Below are 21,880 nucleotides of genomic sequence, written 5' to 3'. Positions count from 1 at the left end.
CCCAAATATACTCCCAGAACGAATAGAATCACCAGAGCAAGTATCATACCTGGCAAACCTGAGGAAGCGAGGGAGAATACCATGTATGGCCTTCCAAAGTGTTATGTGGGTAGCCCAACAAGATATCCCAACATCCCAACCATTTCTTGAGTATCCATGAATACTTGACACCACCTCATGCCAAAGTCTCTCTCTCTCTTCCGAGTCCATCTCCATAACCACTTCGCTAGGAGGGCTTCATTATATCAATACCATGTTCAATGCATGTGTTTCCCCATTAGTATGGATAATGTAAATATGTTGAGCTCCTCTGCATTATCTCAAATGCGGTGATGGCTGTTCCTAAAATCTTAGCAATTGGCACAGTAAGCGATGTTTGAAAAAGTCTCCTCTTAGTGACATTGCCCTGTAGAAACAAGAAGACTGGCATTTTTTTTTGTCTTTCCAAAATAACTACTGTATAAGCTTTGTTGGATTCCTTGCAAGTCAGTGGTCTAGAAGAAAATTTCAAGCATTGAAGCTGCACCCAATGCCCTCCTAACAGTGGACTCCAATGATCTAATATTTTGCTTGTTAGTTAAAGGATAAAATTTGCTGAACCTTCTTCTGTGGTGGTGTTTGACCCATGGCTAAATTTAATCCTCCATACTGATGCTGTTTTAATGTTGTGAAACCTTCTTCTAAAGCTTTTGCAGCTAACCTCTCATTGCCATGCAAAACTTGTCTATATCTGTCTTTCCTTAACATCAAGTTAACAAATGAATGTGGATTTCTTGGGCAGTTGCCTAGTTAGCTGAACAGTGTTTGTATTTATCAAGAATCACTTGTAATGTTGACATAATTTTATTTTGTTCTTTTACATAGGAAATTCTTCATTACACAAATTAGAGGATGCCTCTATCTCTACAGGAAAAATCAACATTTTCTATTTTGGGATACTGTGCTATGGATTGTAGCTTTAGTGAGCAACTTCAAGGTATTGAAATAGAAGACGTTGGCACAAAATCCAACAATTGCGAAAAGTTGTACCCAGAGAAAAGTCAAGATTTATTTGGAGAAAATCATGGACGACATTCTTGTGAATGCCACAAGTATAGATTCTTTGAACAAAGCAACATGGTTTCTATTGGAATCAATAATTGGATCCAGCTCTCCTATGATTCTCATGAATATCATTGTAGAAAGATCCATGGGATTCCTAAGTTGCATCACATACACTGGAGTAAAAGAATAGTGTATAACTGTGATCTTCACGTATGTAAGTTAGGGTTATCCTCTTGTTTCTTGTTCCAATCTTAATCCAGTTATTTTCTTTAAGCTCTTTTCTTTTGATTGAATAATTCAGGTAATAATTTATGACCCACCAAATTTTGGCATACACCATTTCTTGATGAGTTCTTGTGTTTCTTCTGAGCAAGTTGAGATGCAGTCCAAGAGGCCCAAGTGTATTGATGAACTTTGTCAGAAACAAGCATTCCCTGACCTGGTAATGTACTGTTTGATGGACCTTGAATTGTTGGTGTTTTAATCTCTTCTCAACTATCTACTTATTTCTATACTTTTAAATCTGGAGTATAGGATATAGTTGTCTTGGCAATCAACTGTGCAACTGCTGCTAATAACTCATTTGAGAGATGTATGGGCTGCAAAACTCCATTGAATTGGTACCCATTGTCTCTATTGTTTCTTTTTTTGATGAGTACATTTCCTCTATTGTTTCTTTATTCTTTCTCATTTGTTTTGCAGTATTTGATTTCATATCCTTCTTTATTCAGGTTGTTTGCAATGACATGCAGCTCAATAGCCATGTTTGTAGCTTCATTCTTCACTCTTTTCTACACCATTCTTCAGATCTTTCATGCTTTTCTCAGTTATGGATCGCATTCATTGATCTACAAGATATTAGCAAAGGTACTTAGTCATACATGGAAGAATGCCCATATTCGCAGCTGTCAGTTACTATATTGGCCAATATTCCTTCAAGAAGGTGGTTTCAGGTAATGTAACAAATTGTATGACACTTGGGAATATCTAGGTTAGGGTGTCAACTTTGAAAATTCCATTTGGTTCTGCATGGGATCAAAACATGGTTGACTTGAAGAAGTCATCTCACCATGGTCTAGTTCCTACCTCCTGTATATGAGATTTGCAGGCCAAAGACATGCTAGGTGTAGTCTTTCATGGAGAGAGAGAGAGAGACGAGAGAGAAGAGAAGAGAGAAGAGAAGAGAAGGGAGAGAGAGATACGATTGAGAGTCTCAAAACTGTAGCTGGTGACACCCAGCTTATTATTTATATTAACTTAATACAAAAGAATGAGAGATTACAATTATGCCCATGGCGGCACTCCCTAGTAACAAGCTAATAACAAAGAAAGAAATAAACTGGTTGACAACATACTAACGACAATTGTAAAATAACAAATAAATAATCCTCACAATCCTCCCCCTCAAGTTAGGCTGAATATGTCTATCATGCCCAGGTTGTCACATTTAACTCATTGTGCTGTGAGTATGGAAGTCCTTTTGTGAGGACATCGGCAAGTTTTTCCTTGTAGTTGACAAAAGGGATGCAAATTTCCCTTTTTTCCAATTTTTCCCTTATGAAGTGTTTGTCCACTTCAATGTGCTTGGTCCTTTCATGTACGACAGGATTGATGGCGATGTTTATGGCTGCCTTGTTGTCACAGTAAAGAGACATAGGATTATGAACAACAACTCCAATCTCCCCTAGAAGGTTTTTTAGCCAAAGAACTTCAGCCACCCCATGTGCTATAGCTCTATATTCCGCTTTAGCACTTGACCTTGCTACCACACTTTGTTTCTTGCTTTTCTAGGTCACTAGGTTTCCTCCCACAAATGTGCAATACCCACTTGTGGACTTTCTGTCATCCACAATACCTGCCCAATCAACATCTGTAAAGACTTCCACCTTTAGATGATTATGCTTACTGAATGGTAGACTTGTTCCAGGATACTTTTTTAAGTATCTAAGAACTCTCTCTACTGCCTCCATGTGTGGTTTCTTAGGAGAGTGCATGAATTGGCTTAGGACCCTAACTGAATAGGCAATGTCTGGACAGGTCATGGACAAATAAACCAACTTTCCCACTAACATTTGGAATTGTTTCACATCTTTCAGAGGTTCACCATCACAGTCACCCAATTTATGATCAACATCCATGGGAGTATCTGCTAGCCTTGCGCCTAACTTACCTGTGTCTTGCAACAGATCAAGGGTGTACTTCCTTTGAGAAATGAAGATGCCCATTTTTTAATGGGCGACTCCAATTCCAAGAAAATACTTTAGGGGACCTAGATCTTTCACTTCAAATTTAGATGCAAGGAATTGTTTCAACTTTTGTATTTCTGTACTCCAATTTCTTGTAATGATGATATCATCCACATACACTATCAATACAGTAACTTGTTCCTGACATCTCTTCACAAAGAGTGTGTGATCAGACTGACATTGCTTGAACCCTACTTACTGAATTGCCATGTGAAACTTACTGAACCAAGCCCTAGGAGATTGTTTTAAATCATAAAATGACTTTCTCAGTTTGCACACCTTATTTTCACTTCCCTTGGCACAGAATCCAGGGGTTGAACCATGTACACCTCCTCCTCTAGGTCACCATTTAAAAAGCCATTATTTATGTCCAGTTGATGCAATTCCCAATCAAGGTTAGCAACTAATGACAGGACTCTAATTGAGTTCATCTTAGCTACTAGAGCAAAAGTAGTCTCATCATAGTCAACCCCGTACACTTGAGTGTACCCCTTGGCTACTAATCTTGCTTTGTATCTTTCAACTGTCCCGTCCGCTTGTGTCTAATTGTAAACAACCACTTACACCCCACTGGGTCTTTCCCCCTTTGAAGATCCACCAATTCCCTAGTTTGATCTTTAGGGAGGGCATTAATCTCCTCCTTTATAGCATCTGTCCATTCATGGCATTTTAAGGCTTCTGCAACATTTCTGGGTACAGGGATGCAATCAACTACAGATAGGAAGGCTCGGTATGAGGGGGAAATGTGATCATAGGAGACATACTGGGTAATGGGGTGTTTGGTAGTGCATGACCTGACTCCCTTTTGATCAATAGGAATGTCAAGGTCATCCACAGTAGGAGCAGGGGTATCAATAGGTGCAATAGGGTTTGGACTTACCTCTTGGGAGTCTGACGGTGTTGGTTGCTCAATGTTTGGCTACTCCACATCTTTGTCACATTGTTGATCTCTACGGTGCGTACGTTGGAAGACACGAAAGGGGGCCAGGTTCGGAATAGAAGGAAAAGAGACTTGGTGGACTTGAACCTGCTTCTCCTCTTCCACACTACTCCCCCATGAGGAGAAGTAGGGAAGAACGGTTTAGACTCAAAGGACACATCCATAGACACAAAAAACTTATGACTAACGAGATCAAAGCACCAATACCTTTTTTGAAAGGAGGGATACCCCAAAAAGATACAAGGAATGGACCGAGGGTCGAACTTACCTTGAGACGGAGACAAATCATGGACAAAGGCACACCAACCAAATACTCTCATGGGAATGGAAAATAAAGGGGATAGAGGGAACAACAACTGATGGGGGGCCATGTAGTTGAGCACTCTGGAGGGCATGCGATTGATGACATAAGCAGCTGCAAGTATAACATCCATCCAAAACCTTTTTGGGATATTCATGTGTAACATCATCCCTCAAGCTACCTCAAGGAGGTTTCTGTTTTTTCTTTCTGCAACACCATTTTGTCGTGGTGTTCTTGCGCATGAGCTCCTATGAATAGATCCATGGGAGGCAAAGAACTCATTGAGCTCACCATGGAAATATTCCTTTGCATTATCTGATTGAAAGGTCTGTATTTCAACATGGAACTGCGTAAACACCATCCTCTGGAAGTCTTTCATAATCTTTGGAACTTCATCTCTACTACGCATGGGGAATACCCATTTATAGCGGGAAAAATCATTGATCAATGTGATAAAGTACTTATACATGCCCTCAGATATTATAGTAGTAGGCCTCTATACATCAGAATACACAATATGAAAAGGAAAACATGATCTTTTATTATTTGAATGAAAAGTTGTTCTACATTGTTTGCTCAACTGACATGTTTGGCACCGGAAATCTGACACTGAACATGACTTAAATAAAACCGGAAACAAAGACTTTACTATTTCAAATGAAATATGACCTAACCGACTATGCCACAGAAAAATTTGACTCTTATTTGGTTGACTATATGACTCTGAGGACGACACCGAGAGATCAGCTTTGTTGTCGAGAATGTAGAGACCATCCACTAGGTTCTCTCTACCAATCGTCATCCCAGAAGTTAGATCCTGAAAAACACATGAACCAGGGAAAAAGGTTACACTACAATTTAAAGAGTTTGTGATACTACTGATTGAAAGCAAATTTATAGGAAGTTGAGGGACATGCAATACACAATTCAGGTTAAGGCCATGGGGAAGAGATATTGATCCTCGGCCTGCAATGGAGGAGAATGATCCATTTGCAAGCCTCACTTTATCCCTTCTTGACAAAAGGCTATAAGTTTGAAACAAGTTTGGCTTACCGGTCATGTGGTTAGAGGCCCCTGAGTCAATGATCAAGGGGAGTCAGTGGTAGTGGTGACATGGAATGCAGAGGCCGCATTACCTGATGTAGACACAAATGAAGTAGAATGAGTACCAGTAACTAAACTATCCATTTGTCGCAAAGCCCTACAATATGACTCCAAGTGATGTCTGAAGGAATTCATGATATCTTCCTTGGGGTCAGAACTAGTAAAGTGGTCCCATGTAGTACCAGCAAACTGAGCATCTTGGGTTACCACATGTGCTGCATTATGTGCTGTATTTGGCTTCTTCTGACCTTGTACTTTACCTTGTTCTTGGTTCTTCACTGCCCACTTCGGCTTCCCGTGAATCTCCCAACATGTGTCATGTGTATGTCTCGAGCATCGACAGTGGGTACAAAACAACTTGTCTTTATCATCAGCCTTCTTGGAGTCAGTTTTCTTTCCCATATTGTTACTACCCATTGCAGCCAATGCTACCTGTTGCATACACCTCTTGAACTGAGGGAAACTCTTTACTTCGTAAGATCTGAACTCTCAAGGGTTCATAAGCAGAGCTTAGTCCCAACAAGAGTGCAAAAACTCGCTGCTAAGAAACCAGCTTCTTATAGACCTAGCATCATCATCATGTTTCCATTCTATAGCCTGATAGTGATCCAATTCTTTCCATACTGAAGTAAGGGCTGAATAATAGGCAGACAAACTACAATTCCCCTGTTTACAAGAGGGTAAAGCTTGCAACTGGTAAATCTTGGCATAATGCCTTTGCTCAGAATAGGTGGTTTTGGCCTGTTCCCAAATCTCACTAGAAGTGTCTGCCCACATAAAGTTCTTCTTCACATCAGGTTCCATGGCTGCAAGGCGCCAAGACATCACCATACTGTTTTCTTGGTCCCACCTATCATGTTCAGCTGTCTCACTCTTGGGTTCTTTCACTCTTCCATTTATGTAACTAGCTTTTCCCCTTGCTGTTACATAAAGTTTTACACTTTTAGCCCATTCTAGGTAGTTTAGGCTATTTAAAGGGGTAATTGGCATGGAAAACATCATGTTTTCACCTCTCATACCAGTTGTGCTACGGGTTGGTGTAACCCCAGATGAAGCTGAATCATAGTTTGCCATTGAGGGAGAGAATCTACACTACAAGAACCAGAACCACAAGTGTACCAGACCAGATCCCACACAACTACAACACAGCCACAATCAGAATGCTAAACCCCCAAGAATTTTACTTCTGGAATGAGAAAAAAAAAAACTGCTGAAATCATCCCAGTACTAGTTTGGCCATTAGAACAGCCCAGTAATCAGTCCAGCAACCAGTCATTAAAACAGTCTACTAGCAGTTCGACTACAGCACATGCTTACTAACAGTCCAACGTCTGTACGAAGGTGTAAACCCAAAAAGCAAGGCTTCACACCATTGGCCACAGAAAAAAAAGGACCACAGAAATCAATTTTCACAGCATCGAACAAAGAGAAGAGAGGCTTTTCAGCATTGTTCCTCTTCTACTAGGGTTTCCTTGGTGTTACGACCAAGGAAGAACCCAAAGAAAGCAGCCGAAAGTGACCTGACCAGTCCGATTAGGTTTCTCTGTCTTCCATGTCCAAGAGATCAAGAGAGAAAAAAAGAAACTGAGAATAGGGCTTGGTTCAGATGAGAGAAACGGTTCTTTATAGCCCAGAATTATGCTCTGATACCATGTAATCTTTCATGGAGAGAGAGAGAGAGACGAGAGAGAAGAGAAGAGAGAGGAGAAGAGAAGGGAGAGAGAGATACGATTGAGAGTCTCAAAACTGTAGCTGGTGGTGCCCAGCTTGTTATTTATATTAACTTAATATAAAGGAATGAGAGATTACAAATATGCCCCTGGCGGCACTCCCTAGTAACAAGCTAATAAGAAAGAAAGAAATAAACTGGCTGACAGCATACTAACAACAACTGTAAAATAACAAATAAATAATCCTCACAACAGTAGGATCACTGAAATTTTGTTGGGCTCACATTCATTTATGTGGCTAGAAAATTTGTTGGAGCTTAGAACTATATGATTGTGATAATCTCATTAGGATGATTGTTGGCCTAAGATCTAGTTCTGATCCATCAGATGGTGGACAATGACAAATCCATCTTTCTATGGGGTAGATGTAAGAAGGTCATGATCTGGGTATTTATGTCTTGTAGTTCTTGAAAGTTGACATCTTTATATATTGCCTCAAGCCTTTAAATGTCATCTTTTTGTAGGTCTCAATCAAATGTGCAATATGCAGAGAGATATTCCTTACGTAAGCATTCAATGTGGTCAAGCATAGCTATTGATCTTCTTTTGGGGAATATGGTTGGTGTGGCATTGTTAATACATGCAGAAACTGTATCTTTATGGGTTTCCGACCTTGTACACAACATAACAAATACTGTGCTGCGTTTGGGTTGTGTATGGCTGATGGGGGTCCCAGCAGGTTTCAAACTGAATATGGAGCTAGCCAGAGGTCTTGGCATGATCTCACTTAATGTGATTCATATGTGGTCTACCCTCTGGTTCTTTGTTGGTTTCTTCTTCAGTTATTTTCTTAAAGTACTTTCTATTTCTGGGATCATTTTGGGCACAACTGTATCGGCTTCTCTGATCAAAGACATGATTGTGATGGCAACTCTACATGTCTCAACTCTTCATTGGTTGATTTCACTTCTATATTCGCAACAGATCCAAGCTTTGGCAGCCTTATGGCGTCTTTTTAGGTAAAAATTGTTTTTCTTTTGGATTTAATGATCAAAATATTTTCCTACAATTCCTCATTGCAATTGCATTCCATTGACATCTTTATTATCTGATAATCTCTTACTGCAAAATATGAAAATTTGTGTGTGTTGATCCCAACTTTAGTGGTACCTTGCTTCTTAACCATGTTATGGTACCGTTCATATTGTTGGGCATTTTTTTTTTTGGTAGGAAGAAAGATAGAACTAGGGGCTACACAAGATGGTGAGTGCCCTTCCCCAAATCACTAAAACAAATATAACTAAATATCCGATCCTTTAAACCATAATTGGTCACCAGTCTGGTATGTCCAAGATTAGCCAACCAGTTGCTAGTGCAATTTGCCTCCCTAAAAACATGCACGTAAGAGGCTGCTAGAGCTCTGATGTGGCACACTTCATAGAACTCATCCGAAATCAGCTTGAGGGATTCATATTGTTGGTATGATCCATCCAATCTCTACATAAAAAATAAAACAATATAAGAATAATGTGCATGAAGCTGAGAATTCTATTAATAATCCATTCTAGTAAGATTAATAACATTTCTTTTTTATAAGAGGTGCCCCACTGCTTCCAGCTCTAGAATGTTGGCATGAGATGGCTTTTCCTTTCTAATAGAAGAAAACCAGCCTTTTGAGAAGAAAGGCCTGTTTAGAAAGATGCAAAAAATCAAAAGAAAGTAGCAGAAATCTGAGTTCAAGAGGAGAGAAGATGAAGAAGAAGGTGGCGGCAACTTGGGTTCATAGAGAGAGATTTTCGAACATAATCTCTTCTCTTACACCCTTAATTCTATTTTTTTAAGTTAAACTTTGGTAATTTACAGAGAAGCCCTTAGTTGGGCAGAAAATTAAAAAGACATAACATAAGAAAGAATAAGCCCAGATTAAGGCCCGTTACAACAAAGAATAAACAGCCTATGGGCCATTCGGCCCATCTTCTCTACACTCCCCTTCAAGTTGAGCATAGATGTCAATCATACCAAGCTTGCCAGTATCATGCTGAAGTTTAGCCTTGGGAATGCCCTTGGTGAGGAAATCTGCTAATTGTCCTTCAGAGGTGATGAAAGGTAGGCACACTTCTCCAGAAGCCACTCTTTCTCGAATGAAGTGTCTATCAACTTCAATATGCTTAGTTCTGTCATGTTGCATTGGGTTGTGAGCAATGTTGATGGAGGCCTGATTATCACAGTATAACATCATTGCCCAGTTCCTTCATCAAGGATTTAAGCCACAATAGTTCAGAAACTCCATGAGCCATAGGTTCAGAAACTCTATCAAGGATTTTCCACCATCTTCCTTACCATCTAAATAGTCATTGGAATGGATGACAAATAGGTTCAAAGCTCTATATCTCCCTTAGAGATCACAAACAACTCGAGGGCAGCCAATGCTTGTTTTACTGCAGATCCTTCTAGCTCCACCACTGTCTCCACTCTCCACTTCTGCAACCACTCCAGACTTTGTTGCCATGTGTTGGTTGCATTTTGCAAAGGCAATAATGTGGGTCTATTGTAGGCACACACCTTATGGATCTTTTAGAAATCCCATCACCTGCTCATTGCCAATGAGGGGCACACATGTATTGGCTTCCATCATCTGACAAATTTGGCAGAAGAGTGTTCAAGCAGGTGACGAGCTGAAAGTTGAGCACTGTTAGCGATAGTGCTACCACTGGTGGAGGTAGTGTGGCTTCTGGCGAGGATTTTGGTACTCAGGAAGATGTGGGTTCCTAATGTGGGTCCAACTAGGGTGGTGGGAAATGTTGTATGATTGGATATTGCAAGAAGGAAATTGCCAATGTGTGAAGCTTTGGAAGGTAGGAGATGACTATCCAGATTCTAAATGTGGTCAGGAGGATGGTTGAGTTAAAGTGGATGGGTTAGGCTAGGTTACAACCCATATACATTTTGGACAAAATGGTCATTGATGAATGTGGGTGGGTTGGCCTTCAACTCACATCCAACCAACACAATTACCACCCAAGCTAAGCATTCACCAATATTGTAAGGCTAATACTTGTTTTGAAGTTAAGGACGACCATATCATGTGACGTAGAGCCCCCTTTTGGAGGCTCTTGCTCCCAAGAGTCATAGAGAAATGTAAGAGAGAGCATGAAACTTTCATGAAGAATTTAGAGGACACCATGATAAATCCCTCCAAAGATTGGCGTACCTGTGGAGTACCTTCATTGATGGTTCTCATATTCTTGATGGAGTTCTACTTGTAGGGGTGTGCTTGAATTCATGGTTCACAATTTCAATATCAATGGACATTTCACCATACAGCAATGAGGGAAATTTGGGTATATTTTGCTAATTTTGTTCAGATATTTAGAAAAATTAGAAATCTGAGGAATTATATAAAAACATGGAATTACTTAATAAACTTTAAATCGTTGGAAGAAGTATAATTGCATATGTAGTGCTTCAAAAACTATAGCAAGCAACTGCATAAATCAAATAAGAGAAGATTAAGAGACATGAATAGGTATCATTCTCGTTGTCTCCCTTGTAATCTTTTAGACATCTTCTTTTCATTATGTAAGTCGTTTACTTGCCATTTTTGATTTTTAGTCTTTTTGGTTACTATATGTTTTGATTAAGATGGGAATTCTCTTTTGTAGTTGTGATCCATTTTTCTTTTTCTTTTCAATTATAGTGACGTGAATTGAATCATATCAAAATAGTTAGCCAATCATTCAATTGCCAAGTCCTTAATGGGTCTTTAGGTGACTCATGTACGATCTCAAGAGGTCTTTGACGAGGACCCTTTCTCTTTATCTTGGTAATGGAGGCTATAGGCAAGATGATGCTTAGGGATGAAGACCTTAGCTTGATTTCTGGTTTCAAGGTTAAAGAGCAACCTTCAATTCTGTGTGTGAAACAAACCTGGTAGTGGAGAGATTTTGCTCTTCTATTTGATCCTCAGAGACAATATGGCATGAAGCAATTCAAAAGAGTCACAGAGACGGATGTTAGCAATAGGATTGAAACCTTTCAATCTAGTTTCTTCCTTAGGAATTGAAGGAGAGTTGATAATCGCCAAACATAGTAGAGGAGCCTGGACGAGGATCTCCCTAAAGGAGAACGAAGTAAACTGGACTGTATTTCATTTACAGAAGGTATTAGAGGAGTGGAAGCTTCCTTTAAACCCAAAAAGTTTGCTAACAGAGGAAGTGTAACCATATTTCAAGTAAAAGAAAACAGATGGAGAAGATTTATCAGATTAAGCCACTGGGAAGGAGCAAGTAAAACAAGAAGCATCTGCGTTCCAGAAGAAGCAAGCAAAAATGGTTGGTTAGTATTTTTACAGAGTTTGGGGTCATTTATTGACAGCAAAATGAATCCAAACCATGGATTCCCACCACAGGGAAACTTTCCAGCGTTAGAGAGAAACAACAGTAGAGTGGTAGCAATAGGAGGTTCAGCCTTTATCTCCGTTGTACATCAAAAGGGGCCATTCGGAGTCTGTATAGAGGTGGAGTTGGGTTTGTCCACAAACCTCCACTCCATTGACTTGTTGAACCTAAATCCAATAGACGATTACGGAGCTGTGGGTTATGCTCCATTGGAAGAGATAGTTGTCGCTTGGACCAGTTTAGGAGCTCTCTCCATCTATGGCAAATGGGTCTTGATTGACCACTGGTGGCCAACATTAAATGCAGTACCAGCGAAACTAAGATTTAATGGCTGGTTACTGATTCATGGTCTTCTCCTTCATCTCTGGAAGGAAGAGGTTTTCTCTTTGATTGGAAGCCTCTGTGGAGGTCTTGAGGAAGTAGATCCTAAAACAAAGGAGTTGTTGGATTTGCGAAGTGCCAGGATAAAGGTAAAAGGAAGAGGGGTGTATGCAGTTCCGCGTTCAGTGCCAGTTCTTGATAGAGGGGTGTGGTTCTACTGTGCCATCGAAGTGGAGAAGAAGAATGAGTCACAACATGAGGGAACCGAGTCGACCCGACAACAAGGTATGAACACGCGTGACGCGATTGAGGATAATATGACATCTGCCAATAAAAAGCTTGCAAGTGTGAGACATTTTTCGAAAAATCCAGAAGGTAATTTATCTGCAGAAGGAAACTTCCTTTCTAAGAAAGACTAGAATGGCAAAAACAACGAGAGATTAAAGGAAAGTAGACGGGAGAAAGGAAAAATAATTCAAAATTTAAATACAAAATCAACAACTGCAGTAAAATCGGCTGAAACAAGGCCCACTAAAGCTCCTAGGCTGTGGATTAACCCAAATACCCGGTCACCAGAGGTTTTATTGTCCAGGCCCCAAAATCTGGGCCGAGTAAAGACGAAATCAGCTTAGATGTCCCCAGGCCAGCAAAGTCGGACCATGTTAGCCTCAGTCCACCAGCCACTCCGATGTTTGAAAATGGAGAGATTCCAATCACCCCCCCCCCCCCCCAATCTGTAGATAGTCGTGCAGTAGACATTAATCATCCTCCAACACCAAACTATAGCTCGTTGGTGGAATCGGTGGAAGATCAGGAGGAAGACTTAGATTCAGACCTAAGCTCATATGAATTAGAGGCAGAGATAGTTGGTCACACAGTGGCTCTGGAAAGAGCTAAATTCCTGTTCAAAAGAGGAGAACATTGGAGAAGTGTAGACATTCTGCAGCCCATGCAGTTAATGGACCCTGATTATGGTCTCTCCGACCCTGAATGCCCTGAAAAAGGAAGGAGTTCTAATCTCCAAACAACTCCAATTTCTTGTATTACAGGAAAATCTCTGAATCTTCTTCCTTCAAGATCTCTCTGTTCTCTTTCTTCGTCACCCAATCCAACCCCCTTTTTCCTGTCATAAAGGGAACCTCTAGACACCGAAATTGTTTAGAAGAACAAGCAGTGAAGTTTCCAGGCCAGAGAACAGTGGGACGAAGATAATGGATACAGAGGGATGTATGGAGGTGGCTCAAAAGCTTGGGATTACCTTTCCCGAAAGCAATGAAGAGTCCAACAAGCTCTCTGGAGCATCAGATAAGGATAGAGAAAAGTCGGGTGAGAAGAGACTAGGAGGGAAGACAAAAAAAAGGTGCAAACAGGGAGCTAAAATGACTCCAATGGGGTTTAGTCAACCAAGGAGCCTCTTATGCTAACAATGAAGATAGAAGGACAAGTAAGGGCAAGGCTATTTCAGATCCTCAATGAAGTTACTTAGTTGGAATATGAGGGGGTTGGGTGGGAATTTAAAGAGGTGTCTAGTAAATGATACCCTAAGCAGGGAGAATCTTGATATTGTGATAATCTAGGAATCAAAAAAAGGGAAGAGGTGGATAGGAAATTGATTAAATCAATCTGGGGAATATGGGGCAGAAAGTGGGTAGTTCTCCCAGCAATTGGAACGGCAGGTGGAATTATCATTGTATGGAAAGAAGAGGTGGTTTCAGATGTGGAAGTAGATAAATGTGACTTCTCTATTTCAGTTCTGTTCACAAATATGTGTGATGGGTTCAACTGGATTCTTACAGGAGTCTATGGTCCTAACTCTCCTACAGAAAGGAACAGATTCTGGGAAGAATTGGACCCTCTTCACGAGGGTAGATATATACCTTGGTGTATTGGTGGAGATTTCAATGTTACAAGATTTCACAATGAGAATTCTAAGTGTAGGAGACTAACCAGGAGAATGAAGGACTTCTCCAAGTTCATAGCGAGACACAATCTTCGGGATTACCCTATCCATAACGGGACCTACATCTGGTCTAACATGCAGGAAAATGCCATCAGATGTAGGATAGAAGATTTCTGATGACGATTGACTGGGAACACCATTTTCCAAAACTTTTCTAGAAAATCAGTCCAAGATGTGTTTTGGATCATTGGCTTATCAGTCTTCAAACGGAAGTTTCGAGAAAAAGGAAGACCCCATTCAGAATGGAAAAGATCTGGACAGTGAAGGGATGAGAGATCCATCCCATGGACGCCCAAAGATTGCGGATTAAGGGGCGAATTTCAAAAATTTTTCTCTCCCTTCAACTGGGAATCACATTCCCTATTTAGAAAATCATATTTTCAAGGATCATTCTTGAACCTTAAACTGAATCAGATCTGAACCAAAAGGAGCAGGAGAGAATTATACCTGATACGGAGAAGTAGTATCTCCCAACGAAGGTGTTCACGCCCAAGGAAGGAACCAAAGACTGCTCCCACTGAAGATGGCGCAGTGCAGATGGAGTAGAATCAGCAGTGTTCTTCTCCAAGAACTCTGTCCTTCGCAAGGATCAGCAAGATGGTACATGAGCACAACTTCCTTTCAATCCTTTCTCAAAGAACTGATGTCAAGATCCAATCTTGACTTCTCCCACAACTGGAGATCGAACTGGCAAACAGGGCAGCAAGAACAGGGAGACGGCAAGAGAGTATTCGCAGGGAGTAGAGTTCTCTCTTCTTGATTTTGCACTAGAGGAAATCTGTTGTCTGTCTAAAGGCTGCCGCCCCCTTCTTCTTTTGTAATCTTAAAGGGATCAGCTCCTAATCAGATTAGGAGTTGCTAATCCAAATCTGTTGTCTGTCTAAAGTCCCTTTAAGTGATAAGGGATAATCCTTATCTTATCTGCAGATCAGATCAGCCATCTCCTAATCTGATTAGGAGGTTTCCAGATCTAAATCTCATTTAGATCTTGGACTCTCTAAGTGGATAGGGTCTAAGCCCAATCCTATTAGCTGATCCACTTCAGAATTCGCCCCTTTATTAACTAAATAATCAGCCCAGTTCGAAATGGGCTTTAGGCCCATTAGGCTTATGTGCTCACTTAACCTTCCTAACTGCTGCCCAGTTGGGCTTCCTTGTATGGCGTGGGACCCAAGCATTGATCTACACATCAGCCACATGGGTTCGGCCCAGCCTTTGTTACAAGGCCTGGCCGAATACACTGTTAAAGACAATGCACCCCCTGAAACCCATCGAATGGGCTCTATGGGCCCAACACTTACCCTAAGTGGTCCCTGGGCCAAGCCACCTTGTAACACCCAGGGACTGTGGGCAGATGCAAGATTAGCCCATCAGGTATTATCCTCAATGGTCTTACACTTAACCTCTCAGCCCATAATGATCATACACTGCCCGACAAGAGAGGACCTCTCCCTTGGCTGCAAGGAACAGTGTTGCACTCTCCACTTTTATGGATCCCGGGAATTAAAACCTTTTGCAAACATTTTAGAAACCATAATATATATACTTTTATATCTCATATAAAATATACTTTGCAAAACAAATCTCAACGGTTGAAATCGGCTGCCGGCAGTCTTGGTTTCCATCAGTGAGAGCGCATCCCCGATCATTACCTTTGTCCGACAAAGGGGCTGATCCTGTCATTATGATCACCCACTCAGATGAATTCTCGGACTGTCCCAACATACCCAGGTTTTGACCCCCGCTAAGGATCTCATTGATTGGCATATCAAAGACAGCCCAATCCGACACCTAGTGCAGTATCATAATCGAGTCTAGGGGTCGGGTGTAACTTTCCAGTTTTGCCCATCAATCTCCAAGGTCCAGGGCAATACTGGAAATCTGGTCCAGTTCAAAGATTCAATTAATCCTACACTGTATGTGCCTAGGGTCTCACCCTGGCAGCTGAGACAGGCCACCCCAACCGACTTGGTGGCACCACAGTGTCAGCCTTGTCAGGATAGGTCTCCCCAGACCGATCCACTGGCTGTGAACATTCTAAACTAACACGAGTCTCATTAAGTGTCCAGTTTAAGGGTATTACACAGAAACATACCAAGGGAACATGAATCAAATATGTATCTTTATTCATTTACAATAAACTCATAAAGTACATCATTCTGATTGAAGCTAAGGGCATACAAAACTGTCTAACAGACAGATCATAAAGATTTTCAGCAAAAAGTGGCAGATTGGTGGAGGAATGTAGATTTGAAGTGTGGGCTAGATTTCGTTTCCAACAAAAGCTGAAACATCTGAAAAAAAATTTAAAAGTTTGCAGTAGGGAGGAATTTGGGGCTTTTGGAGAAGAGAAAGTTAAATTAATTAAAGATTTGGAAGTTTTTGATATCCAAGAACAAGAAGAAAGATTGAATGGAGAGGGAAAATTGAGAAGGGAAGAGATTAGGAAAGAGTGGGAAAAGACAATAAAAAGGGAAGAGATTTTCTGGAGATAGAGATCTAGAGTGAGATGGTTAAAAGAAGGTGACAACACAAGGTTTTTCCACAACTATGCCTCAGGGAGGCGAAGATAAAACCACATTTTCAAACTGAAGGTAGGTCAAAATGAAGTAGAAGGGGAAATAGTAGATGCACTTCTAAATCATTTTAAAGAAGTGTATTTTAATTCAGCAAGTAGAAGAGCTATTTTGAACAACTGGACTGGCTCTACCTTGCCATAAGATAAGCAGAATTAGTTAGAGAAGGAATTTGAGGAGCAAGAAATTAAAGATGCAAATTTTAACTTGGGTGGAGATTGAGCCCCAGGTTCGGACGGGTTCCCTATTTTGTTTTACCAATTATTCTGGGATACAGTAAAAAAGGATGTATTGGAGGTTTTCTTACAGACTTTTACCACTCAGCAATAGTCAATAAAGGAACCAACTTGACCTTCATTGCCTTAATTCCAAAGAAGACGGGCACTTTGCAAGCAAAGGATTTCAGGCCAATTAGATTGACTGGAAGCTTGTATAAAATTTTAGCAAAAGTTTTGGCGACCAGATTGAAAGAGGTTCTAGGAGATCTGATTTTAATATAGAAGAAATTTACAATGGAGAGCAGCCTCGGCTACCCTACAAACAGGAGAAAAACAGAAGGACAAAACCAGAAATAGCTATTTAAATTACAACCATGCCTAGAAAGTCTGTTCTCTTATAACCCTTTGTTTTGCTAATTGATCTGCTAACTTGTTTGCCAATCTTGGAGCCCAACGGATTGAAATCTGCATATCGTTGGATAGACTTCTGAATTTTTTGATCTCATTTATGAACCAGCAAGGGTTCTTATCCTCTCCACTCAACCAGCTTAGGATCACTTTAGAGTCCCCTTTGATTATCAACTTCTGAATGCCCAACTCCATTGCTTTTTGGGAAGATATTTGGGTGATCACTCAACCCCTAAAAGACCACTTTCCTTCTCTCTAGTCCATCTCTCTCTTTAAAAAGAAACCAATTTCCCCCCCTGGTTTGCCCTTTGGATTTAAACTGGAATTTTGGGTTTCGAAGAGGGTTAAGGGATGAAGAACTTCTTTGTGTTTCAGAGCTCTTGTTGCTTCTAGACTTAGTGTGCCTGGACCCCCTAACCTGGACAAAAGGGTTTGGTTTCTAACCTCGGTTGGCTCCTTCACTTGTGCTTCTTTCTTTAAAGCCCTCTGCTCCAATCCCTCCTCTCAGGTGTTCTCTGTTAAAGAGGTCTGGTCAAGGCCTATTCCTCCTAAAATAGCAGTGTTCTGTTGGGTAGCCTACTTGGGTAAGATCAATACGGTGGAAAACTTGCAAAAGAAGAAACCTTACTTGTGTTTGTCCCCAAATTGGTGCTTCTTGTGTAAAGTGAAGGGTGAGGACTGTAACCATTTACTGATATCGTGCTCTTTTGTTGCCAATATTTGGAACTGGGTTGTTGCACTATTTGTTGCCAATATCGTGCTCTTTTGCCCTCCGAAGTAAAGCTGCTGTTCATTCCGGTTGCCTTTGGGAGATTGACAAAAAGAGGGAAACTAATGTGGAAATGTATCAGAGCCGCTACCTTGTGGACTTTATGGGAGGAGAGAAATGCTAGAATATTTCAAGAAAAGGAAAGAAGTCTTGCTGAAATTAAGGAATGCATAATGACAAGGACAGTCTCGTGGCTAAAATCTTCACACTTGTTGGCAGATTACTCCTTTGATGACTTAAGGAGAAATTGGGCAGCAGTGGCTTCTACAGTCTCCACAAAGAACAAATCACAAGCTGAATGGGAATCCCCACTGGATGGAGTGGTAAAACTGAATTTTGATGGTAGCTGCCAAGGTAACCCAGGGCCATCTGGAATAGGAGGGATTCTGAGAGACAAAGATAGCAACATGTTGTCTTTATTTTCAGGACCAGTGGGTGTTGGTGATTCTGTAAGGGCAGAGATACTAGCAGCGGTACAAGGTATACAGATGGCCAGTCAACTTGGAGTGAATAATTTGATAGTAGAAGGGGATTCCAAGGTAGTAGTGGGCTGGTTGACAAGTCCAGAGACAGCTTGTTGGGACTACAGGGATCTGTTAAAGAAAGTTAAATGGCTGACAAGGAATATGTCAGTCAGGTTTCAGTGGGTCAGCAGATCAGCAAATGCAATGGCTGATTCTTTGGCCAAGCAAGGGGTGTCAAGGGGAGATCTGTTTTGGGCCACTTTGTAACTGTGTTTCAGGCTTGTGTTTGTTTAGTGTGTATGACTCAGTCCTAGGGGGAGGTAACACCTCGTGCCTCTTCCTAGGCTGAATGTACTACTATTTTTTGAATTAATAAAACTACTCTCATTTATCTAAAAAAAAAAAACTCTATTGTTTTTTGTAAATCAGACAGAACTGCCTCCCGCTCAGCTTTCACTTCCCCAATTGGTCCTGAGAACAACCTCAAGATTTCTCCCTTCTCATTTCTTAACACTCCTATTCCAGAAGGGCTTGGGTTACCAACACTCCTGTCAACATTCAGCTTAAGGAAATCAGTAGATGGTGGATCCCACTGATGCAAAAGTTTTTTCTTGGAGGAGGAGGACCCAACCATCACTCTCCAGTTTCTGAGTAAATCATCAGCAGTAAATTCAGAGAATAAGTTCACCGTTTTTACCCAATGCACTACTTACACCAATACACAGTCAAGCACAAACTCTGCACTTCTTTCCTTATCTTTGAGTATTCTGAGGTTTCTTTCTTCCCAAATCGTCCATATTACAGCAGCCCTTGCGCACCTCCACATCATCCTCCCCCTTTTTCTTGGCCACCTAGAGGTAAATGGACCAAAAAGCCTATCCAAGCTTCTCGGAGAAGTTCACCTGCAACCAAAAAGAGAAAAAATTCAATCCCAAATATAACCTGCAAAGGGACAAGAAATGAAAAAAGTGAAAAGTAGATTCACTGTCTAAATTGCACAAGATACACCTATTTGAAGAGAGGCACCAACCAGGTCTTTTCCTTTTGTAGCATGTCGCAAGTGTTAATTGCACCATGGTAAACTTCCTAGCAAAAAGCACCTACTTTGGAGGGGGCAGGACGGTTCTAGACTTCCTTAACTGGGAAAGAGACCGAAGGGGATTTTGGGGCAACCAAGGCATCAAAAAGGACGAGACACTAAAGACCCTTGAAGGATAACCAGTCCACACCCGAGAGTCTCCTCGACTACCGTGAAGGTACATCCCATCCAACAAGAGAAGGAGATTAGAAACATGAATCAATTCTGAGTCTCTAACATTTCTCTGAAAACCCAAATTCCACCCAAACCCCGAAAGCGAGGGAGAAGGAATTAAGAAGTCACAAATAGGTTTTCCCTTGAGAGAAGATAAAGCAAACAAAGAGGGAAAAGAGAATTTCAATGGATTTTCACCCACCCAAAGATCTTCCCAAAATCTTACTTTATTTCCTAAGTTTAGGTCATACCTGATGTGATTGAGGAAAAGCAAAAGGACCTTGTGGATTGATTTCCAAGGTGCAACTCTGGGTGCCCTACTAGAAACCCCAACATCGAATCCGTTCTTAGAGAGCCCATGAATTCTAGCCACCACTTTTGCCCAAAGTCTATCTATTTCTTGCGGGAATCTCCATAGCCATTTCCCTAACAACGCCACATTTTTCTCCTTAATCCTTCCCAATCCCAAACCGCCATTCTTCTTCCCTCTGCACACAATATCCCATATTCTAATCTTTTGATCCCTCTTCTCTTCCCCTGGTCCCCACAAAAAATCCCTTATGATCTTCTCTAATCTTTTGACAATGGGCCGATGCATATCAAACACTGAGAGAAAATAAACCGAAAGGTTTGCTAAAGTGGATTTGATAAGATTTATCCTACCCCCTAAGGAAATGTAGTTCCTCTTCCAAGTAGACAACTTCTCAAATATTTCCACTACTAGATCCTAGAAATTCAAAGATCTAGGATTAGCACCAAGAGGGAGACCTAAGTATTTCAAAGGCCAGCCGCTTGACCCACACCCTAGTTCTCTAGCCCAAATGTATATCTCCTCTTGACTCATGTTGATCCCTGCCACCACACTTTTGCTTAAGTTTACCTTTAAGCCTGTCACATTCTCAAAAAGCTTGACTAAAAGCCTTAGGTCTCTGGCACTTTGATCTCCCTCAGTTTCACAATTATCACTTGCAAACTGTAAATGGGCGACCACCACTTCCTCTTTTCCTATTCTCCATCCCTTGATTAACACCATCTCATCAGATTTTTAAACCATTCTACTAAAAACCTCAGCAATGAAGGTGAAGAGAAAAGGTGACAGCGGATCTCCTTGCCTTATACTCCTTAGAGCCCCAAAAACTCTGACTACCCCATTTACCACAATTGAAAACTAGCAAGACTGTAGGCAGCCTTTTATCCAGTTGCCCCATCTCCTTCCAAACCCACATTTCTCCATCACTTATATCAAAATCTCTTAGTCCACACAATCATAGGCTTTTTCTAGATCCAGTTTGCACACAATCCCCTTTTCTTCTAGATTTTCTGAAGTCCTTCATGCACTCATTTGCAATAAGTATCTGATTTGCAATTTGCCTTTCTTGAATGAAGGCCCCTTGGAAGTGTGAGATAATCGATGGGAGGGCCTTTTTCAAATGGAGGGATAGGACTTTGGCTAAAATCTTATATTGACTTGTCACCAAACTAATTGGCCTAAAGTCCTTGGGGTGGCACGCATCCGCTTTTTTTGGAATCAAAGCAATAAAAGTAGCATTTACTCCCCTACTAACACACCCTCTGTAGGAGAACTCCTCAAAAAATCTCATGAGGTCTCATCCAAACTAGTTCGCATTTGTGAAAGGGAGGCAAATTATTGACAGCATTTTAATAGCAAATGAATGCGTGTAAGAGAGGAGGCTATGTTCGAAAATCTCTCTCTCTGAACCCCAGTTGCTGCCACCTTCTTCTTCTTCTTCTTCTTCTTCTTCTTCTTCTTCTTCTTCTTCTCTCGCAACCTGATTTCTGCTACTTTCTTTTGATTTTTTGCAACTTTTTAAACAGTCATTTCCTTTCAAAAGGCTGTTTTTCTTCTTGGTATCAGAGCAGGCTCGACTTTTCCCTCTTTTCACCTCTTTTTTCCCATACACAGTGTGTATGGAGAACTGAATCGTATGAATAGTTAAAGAAACCTATTTCAGCCCAGTTGTTAGTGGTTTCTAGAGAGAAGGGGACTGGTTTTGTCATCCTCCTGACAGATTCAGGTGTGTTGCCCGAAACCCTAATTTTCTGGAGAAATCTGATTGCAGGCCCCATAGGGAGTTTGACCTGGGCGCTTAGTGACTGAGGGTCTTCTCATCCTTCATCTTGAAGATCGAATCAAGTGGATTGGTGTTCTGTGAAGCCTACAAGGAGCGGCTGAGATTTCTCTGTTTCTC

General features: G+C 41.0%; 1 protein-coding gene across 8 annotated transcripts in view; it reads left to right on the top strand.

The window, feature by feature from the left end:
• LOC148845041 (N-acetylglucosaminyl transferase component family protein / Gpi1 family protein) overlaps positions 1–21,880 on the top strand; it is a 60,664-nt gene that overhangs the window by 20,418 nt on the left and 18,366 nt on the right. For 2 of the 8 annotated variants that reach the window (XM_088954852.1, XM_088954851.1), the window contains exons 2-6: positions 865–1,258; positions 1,419–1,486; positions 1,579–1,664; positions 1,776–1,997; positions 7,830–8,324. In XM_088954852.1, coding sequence (XP_088810978.1) covers positions 892–1,258; positions 1,419–1,486; positions 1,579–1,664; positions 1,776–1,997; positions 7,830–8,324 — 1,238 coding nt within the window. In that variant the 5' untranslated portion in view covers positions 865–891. Of the gene's footprint in view, positions 1–864; positions 1,259–1,345; positions 1,487–1,578; positions 1,665–1,775; positions 1,998–7,829; positions 8,325–21,880 lie in introns of all 8 variants that reach the window. The other 6 variants (XM_088954849.1, XM_088954850.1, XM_088954853.1 and 3 more) reach the window with 3 other exon arrangements.

The sequence above is a fragment of the Nelumbo lutea genome, chromosome 7 (genome assembly GCF_056320005.1).
Source record: "Nelumbo lutea isolate HS-2025 chromosome 7, American lotus-T2T, whole genome shotgun sequence".
In the NCBI taxonomy this organism is placed as follows: Eukaryota; Viridiplantae; Streptophyta; class Magnoliopsida; order Proteales; family Nelumbonaceae; genus Nelumbo; species Nelumbo lutea.
This window is presented reverse-complemented; position numbering and strand designations above follow the sequence as displayed.